We start from the raw sequence: 7,500 nt of genomic DNA, 5'->3' as shown, positions 1-7,500 counted from the left end.
CAGACGAGGAGGTGCTCCTGGACGAGGAGGTGCTCCTGGACGAGGAGGTGCTCCTGGACGAGGAGGTGCTCCAGACGAGGAGGTGCTCCTGGATAAGGAGGTGCACGGGGAGCAGGAAGCTTCATCTGTCATCTTGCAAAACCAACCAATGAAAACAGAGTCAAGATGACGGTCCTTCAACTCGAAGGACAAGGAGGTGAGGAGGAGGAGGAGGAGGTGAGGACCTAGAGGGTGGGGTAGGAGAAGAGAAGATGGGGAGGGGGCTTAGAGGGGGGAGGAGGAGGAGGAGGAGATGAGGAAGAGGAGGGGGTTTAGAGGAGGTGTCGTCAGGAGGAGTAGGTGATGGAGGAGCAGAGGAGGTGTAGTCAGGTGTGGAGGAGGTGTCGTCAGGAGGAGTAGAGGAGGTGGTGATGGAGGAGCAGAGGAGGTGTAGTCAGGTGTGGAGGAGGTGTCGTCAGGAGGAGTAGAGGCGGTGGCGGAGGGCGGGGCCCTACAGAGCTTTCCCCTCCAGGGTGACGACTACGCTGCCTCCCAGCTTCTCCGCCAGCGTGGCGCGGTCCTGCACCTCGTCCAGACCGTTCACCTGCCACTCGTGTTTGATACCTGCAGACAGACAGACAGACAGACAGACAGACAGACAGACAGACAGACAGACAGACAGACAGACGACAGGCAGGCAGGCAGGCAGGCAGGCAGGCAGGCAGACAGACAGACAGACAGACAGACAGACAGACAGACAGGCAAGTAGACAGACCGACCAATAGGCAGGCAGACAGACAGACAGACAGACAGACATAACGACAGGCAGACCAACAGACAGACAGGCAGAGACAGACAGACAAACAGACAAGTAGACAGACCGACGATAGGCAGGCAGATAGACAGGCAGAGAGACAGACAGACAGACGGACAGACAGACAGACAGACCGACGGACAGACAGAGAGGCAGTTTAGTGTCCTGACTCTGTGGTTCTGGTTCTCCTGAAGTCTAGAGCGACGCTAGAAATGCCAGTAGGAGACCATCTGATCTGCAGACGCTCGGTCAGGCTGGGCCTGCTGACAGCTGCAGTGGACTGACAGCCGTGGGCCACAGTTTGAGCCCCAGGGGGAACACTCCACTAGGTGTTCTCAATCTGTTTTATGAAATGAACCAATCAGGTCTCTAGCCCTGACCCATTAACCAACCCGATCAGAAGACTGTGCTACCCTCCTCACCTGTAAACTTCTTCTTAATGGCGTCTTTAGACGTGGCGTAGATCATCTTGCTCCTCAGCGGCGCGCCCTCTGGTGCCCTGGAGGAACAACAGTTAATATTCAATATTTATACCGCAAAATAATAAAACACCGGAGAAACCGAAGACATTTCAAATAAAACGACGACTTTAGCAATGACGTGGCAAATATGTAGATAGTTACAAAGACTGTTGGTGGACAGATAGACAGACCATTCAGACAGACATTGGGGAAGACAGAGAACAAGACAAAGACAGTTGGGCAGACAGACAGCCAGCCAGACAGAGACAGACGGTTCAGCAGATATACAGACAGCGATGAGCAGACAGTTAGCCTATATACCAGCATCCAGACAGACAGTTTGTCGGGCAGACAGACAGTTTGGTGGTCAAACAGACAGTTTGGTGGGCAGACAAACAGTTTGGGGTCAGACAGACAGTATGGTGGGCCGAGAGACAGAGAGAGCAGACAGACAGTTTGGAGTCAGACGGACAGTTTGGTGGTCAAACGGACAGCTTGGAGGCAGACAGACAGTGTGGTAGCAGACAGACCAGAAGATGAAGACCAGGTCCTCCTTCTTGGACTCGCGGGTCTCGTAGGTGGCGTCGTAGAGGCCGTAGCGACAGTCGCCGAGCGGCAGCAGCTTGACGAAGCAGGCGTACGGGTCGTCCACCGTGTCCCCGATGTCGCCCACCAGGATCTGCTTGCCCGGCTCCACCACGATCTGCTTCTTGTCGTCACTCAGGCAGAACAGCACCGCCTTCTTCCTCTTCTTCACATCCTCCGGCGACGAAGACTTGCGCACCTTCATGTCGTTGAACACCTTGATGACCTCATCGTTGACGGTGACGCCCGATGCCTGAGGGGGACAGGGGTGGGACAGGGGGGGGAAGAGAGCAGCATCACAACATGGGACAGGCACAGGACTTCATTCATAGGAGGTTTACTTTACTACTGAAAGGCCAATAAACGAGGCTTGACTGAGTTTACTGATGGAAGAGATAAAAGCCTACCGTCCGTATCTGATCATTAGTGGCAGATATCAAAATGAAATGAGGTTATTGGTTAAGAATATATAATCCATTGATTATATCCAATCCAGTCCATTATTGTAATCCATGGGGAAAAATAAGTATTGCAAATGAATAGCTATCAAAAATTATTCATTATTATATTTGGATATAAAGTATCCTCAGATTGTCAAATGACGAGGAATGATACTATATTTAGACAGAGAATATTAATACAAAGTGAATATATATATATATATATATATATATATATACACACACACACACACACACACACACACACACACACACACACACACAGTATATACTGACTCTAGTAAGTAAAGCCCCCAGACAGTCCTCCACATATCTTTAGACCTAAACCCCCCGAACAGTCTTTGACTTGACAGCCTGCTTTTCTAGGCCACTTCTCCAAAGTGAGAGCGAACCTCCTGGTCTCAGACATGGAGCAAGTTTGAGAACACTGGAGGACCGTTGAATGAGTAACGCTTTAGTGAGGTGAACTATGTAAGGAAACATTCATTAGAGCCACAGGAACTATAATTAGATAAGATGGCCGCCTTTCTGGACGGCCTTATGCTGGACCTCCTGCTCCAGTAAATCACGGTCCGGTCCAGTCCTGCAGTAAAACTAGTCGATACACCGAGGAACTCCCTAAAAACAATCCGTCCCGAGTACTGAACCCACCGGGGGCACAAGGCGGACGGCCGCCGTGCTAACACGAGTAGCCCCGGTCCCCACATAACGGTCCAGCCGCAAAGTCCTCAAAGTTGTTCGGTCGGAACCCAATTCAAACCCCCACGTCCTGGACTCGGGTCGGAGGTTCTTACCATGTTGTCCGGGTGGTTGTGTGGTCTGGTACAGTGCTACAGCGGACTAAAAAATGCACCGGGGAGCGGTGTTGTACCGGAGGAACGTGGGCAGCAGCCGGTCCTGAAGGAGTGAGCAGGCGAGGAGGGGGAGGAGAGACGCGGGGCGGACGCAGCAGGCGGCGGTCAGCGCGACACCGCGACAGCGGTATCGGGAGCGGCAGGTTGAGGATTAATCAATGAGTCGCCGATACTGCAGCACGATCCTTCCAATCAACACAACGTACATGTGCGGTTTAACTTCTAGCATGAAGTTTATTTGGCTACTTATATGGAGCTTATATCAACCTTATTCAAACATTAAAAATATTATTTCGACTAATCATAACAAAGTTATCCTATTTAACAGTTTGTATTGCAATATGATTTAGTTAAAAGCTCTGTTTTGTGTTCAGCTTTGACACTCATTTTTCAAATATACCGCATATCTTCAAATAACAAAGAAGATGCATCCCTCAGTACAATCGAAGTGTTTCGTTGTAAAAGGTGCAATAATGTACGGCCCACGTGGCCTAAGGACACACACGGTGATGTGCTGACCGCTGACCATATATGCTCCATCGTTGTTTCTGCGGGACAGAAAAAGATTTGCTGTTCCAGCTCTGGTGGATCCTCGCTGCCCCCTGGCGGAGAACACTAGTACTGCTCACACCTCAACCCCTCGGAGCAGCGGGTCGTGTGGTACTAGAAACAACATGTTTGAAACTGCCTTGTATGAAACCTAGATTTATTGTTTGTACAACAGTGGGATCGATTCACAGTGGAACCACAGTGACATCAGTAGGACTGGTAAACATGTAAAAAAAGAAAAAAGAAATCTATTTATTAAAACAATGTACACAACAGAAAATTCTAGCCAACGGACGTTTCTATAAATTCTAAGGGAGATCAAAGTATTGAACACAAAATGCAGTTGCCACCAAAACTAGAACGTCGTCATAAATAAAGCCAAAAGGATGGAATCACCGCAAAATAAATAACAGATCAGGGGCACCTGGATGCTCATTGGCTGACGGCAGGGGATCCGCCTGGCCAATGGGAATGCGTCTTACGGAACAGAACACAGCTCCTGCCTCGTGATTGGGTTACCGTCCTACTCCAGGACGTCACAACACACCCGTTAGGTTTAGTAGTCTAGAATATAAAAATAGAACACACTGGAAGACCGGGGTTCCCTGAGCGGACCCAGACACACCTCCCGCCTCCGTCGCCTGGGAATGATTCAAACCGGTCCGGTCCCTGCGGACCACACACGACGAGACCCCCCTGTAGGGGTCCTGCACCACCGGAGGGACTGAAGTCCACTCCAGACACAAAGAACACAAGTCGAACATCGTCTAAGAAATGGACCCGAACGGTTCAGCCCACCTGGGATTAACCATAGCCCTTGAGAGAAACTCATTTAGGAAAAACACAGGCTGACCTCTAGAGGCCGAGTTCTTAGCTACAGGTAAGGTCACAGGTAGAGCTTTAGGCTACAGGTAAAGGTAAAAGCCACAGGTAGGACTACAAGTAGAGCTTAAAGTAGAGCTACAGGTAGAGCTACAAGTAGAGCTTAAAGTAGAGCTAGAGCTACAAGTAGAGCTACAAGTAGAACTACGGGTAGAGCTACAATTAGGGCTACGGGTAGAACTATAAGTAGAGCTACAAGTAGAGCTACGGGTAGAACTATAAGTAGAGCTACAGATATAGCCAAAAGCTGCAGGTAGAGTTTCAATCTACAGGTAAAGCTACAAGTAGATCTGATATCTACAGGTAGACGAACAGGTAGAGTTTAAAGCTATTAGGTAGGAACAGTGCTAGCCAGGTCTTTAGAAAGATGCTAGCAAGGTGTCTAGAACAATGCTAGCCAGGTAGATTTGCTGTGAAGCCTCTTGCTACGAAGGTCAGATGAACGGCAGCCCAGAGTTCAGAGGTCAGGTGCGTTGGGTTTACATCCTGGGGCGCTTGGGGGCGGGGTCTCGGGGCTGGGGGAGACCCAGCTTGGCGAGCTCTGCGTGGTAGAAGTTCTGCAGGCGCACGCCGGCCTTGGCCTCGTTGGTGTGGGGGGGTTGTACTGCAGGCAGTTGGAGAACATCAGATCCACGTCCTCCATGTACTGGGCTGCAGGACACGGACAAGGACGGGTTAGGTCGCTCAGGCAGTACATCAGCCCCTCTGGATCCACCACATCAGCCCCTCTGGATCCACTACCAGCCCCTCTGGATCCACTACACCAGCCCCTCTGGATCCACCACACCAGCCCCTCTGGATCCACTACATCAGCCCCTCTGGATCCACCACATCAGCCCCTCTGGATCCACTACACCAGCCCCTCTGGATCCACCACACCAGCCCCTCTGGATCCACTACACCAGTCCCTCTAGACGCAGTACATCGCCCCCTCTGGATCCACTACACCAGCCCCTCTGGATCCACCACATCAGCCCCTCTGGATCCACCACATCAGTCCCTCTAGACGCAGTACATCGCCCCCTCTGGATCCACTACACCAGCCCCTCTGGATCCACCACATCAGCCCTCTGGATCCACCACATCAGTCCCTCTAGACGCAGTACATCGTCCTCTGGATCCACTACACCAGCCCCTCTGGACGCTGTTCTCACCTGAGGTCTTGTAGTCACAGTTGTTGACCTTTTCTCTGATGATGCTGAGGGCGATGGGCCTCTGGATGATCTCATAGTAGTCCGGAAGCTTCAGAGAACAAGAGAACATTGGATTTACAAAAGGTCAGAGTGTGTGTATCTCAGTCGCGCACAGGTGTGTGGCGCGCACAGGTGTGTGGCGCGCACAGGTGTGTGGCGCGTACAGGTGTGTGGCGCGTACAGGTGTGTGGCGCGTACAGGTGTTTGTACAGGTGTGGCACGTACCTGTGTCCTGGACACCAGCTTAATGAAGGGCCAGCTGTCCTCGTGTCTGACCAGCTCCACTGTAAGACGCTCGCAGGCAGACAGCTCGTGGACGCCATGGTTACGGCCCGACGAGCGACGGGAGGAGGAGGAGGAGGGCGGGAGCACGGTGAGGATGGGCAGGGGGCTTTAGGCGAAGGGGTCTTCTCTGCTGGAATAGAGAGGAGCAGGGCCTCAGACTACAGCGCCTGGCACGCCTGTTCTAGGTGACAGCTAGTCTAGTTCTAGGTAACAGCTAGTGTAGTGCTAGGTCACAGCTAGTTTAGTTCTAGGTAGCAGCTAGTATCTAGTTCTAGGTAACAGCTAGTGTAGTTCTAGGTTCTAGGTAACAGCTAGTGTACGGTTCTAGGTAACAGCTAGTGTCTGGTTCTAGGTAACAGCTAGTATCTAGTTCTAGGTTCTAGGTAACAGCTAGTATCTAGTTCTAGGTTCTAGGTAACAGCTAGTGTCTGGTTCTAGGTAACAGCTAGTGTCTGGTTCTAGGTAACAGCTAGTGTCTGGTTCTAGGTAACAGCTAGTGTCTGGTTCTAGGTAACAGCTAGTGTCTGGTTCTAGGTAACAGCTAGTGTCAGGTTCTAGGTGACTGATGGAGGTGCCCACCTGCTAGGGGTCTCTTCCGGGCGTTGCTCGGAGGAGGGGTCACCCCGTTCTGGAGCTTTGGGGTCCGGCCGCTGGGTCCCGCCCCTGCCCTGGAGGAGGAGGGCGTGGCCTTTTTCCCAGAAGCCCTGGGCAGCGGGGAACAACAGCGGAGGACTGAGACCAGTGCACGGCCTGGTTCACACACACACACACACACACAGCCTCGTCTGCTGCCTCAAGGCTTTTACTTGAATGCTGCTTTACCGTCTCTTGAAAATGATTGCTAATCTCAACGACAAACCTGACTAACCTGGTCAAATAAGGGTTAAACATAAACCATGGTGCCAGGAAACCACGCAGCGTGTTCAATTGAAACACTGCTTTTGAAATGTAAAGTTGAATTAATTAACAGCCTTTTTGTGTAAGCCCCTCCCACGCCTTACCTGTTCGCTGACGAGCCCTTCCCCAAGGGGGCGGAGCTAGCTTTGGGCGTGGTCTGGTTGCTGCTGGGCGTGGCCGGCTTGGAACGTGGAGAGATTTTGACTTTGCTACTCTTGCTGCTCCTGGAAATGAATACACACGTTGTCAGACCAACTCACACACCTGGTCCACAAACACACACATTTAATACACACGCTGTCAGACAACTAACACACCTGGTCCACAAACACACACACATATTTAATACACAGGTGTCAGACCAACTCGCACACCTGTACCCAAACACACACAAATTCAATACATACGTTGTCAGACAACTTCACACAAACATTACACACTTTACGACGAGCTCCTCCTCCTCCTCCTCCTCCTCCTCCTCCTCTGATTGGCTGGAGGAGCGCTGACGGGCCGAGGAGAGGCCGGACCTCTGCTTGGGTC

General features: G+C 51.5%; 1 protein-coding gene across 1 annotated transcript in view; it reads right to left on the bottom strand.

Moving 5' to 3' along the window:
• Positions 1 to 3,236, bottom strand: part of LOC130403188 (cofilin-2) — a 3,858-nt gene extending 622 nt beyond the window's left edge. Inside the window, exons 1-5 of the mRNA XM_056607403.1 lie at positions 3,095 to 3,236; positions 1,785 to 2,092; positions 1,216 to 1,292; positions 495 to 603; positions 1 to 132 (exon numbers count right to left, since the gene is read on the bottom strand). The exon at positions 1 to 132 is cut by the window's left edge and continues 622 nt beyond it. Coding sequence (XP_056463378.1) covers positions 129 to 132; positions 495 to 603; positions 1,216 to 1,292; positions 1,785 to 2,092; positions 3,095 to 3,097 — 501 coding nt within the window. The 5' untranslated portion in view covers positions 3,098 to 3,236 and the 3' untranslated portion in view covers positions 1 to 128. The remainder of the gene's footprint in view (positions 133 to 494; positions 604 to 1,215; positions 1,293 to 1,784; positions 2,093 to 3,094) is intronic.
• Positions 3,237 to 7,500: the final 4,264 nt, after the last annotated feature.

This window comes from Gadus chalcogrammus, chromosome 2, assembly GCF_026213295.1.
Source record: "Gadus chalcogrammus isolate NIFS_2021 chromosome 2, NIFS_Gcha_1.0, whole genome shotgun sequence".
NCBI lineage: Eukaryota > Metazoa > Chordata > Actinopteri > Gadiformes > Gadidae > Gadus > Gadus chalcogrammus.
The sequence above is the reverse complement of the archived record's forward strand: the minus strand, read 5'-3'. Positions and strand labels throughout refer to the sequence as shown.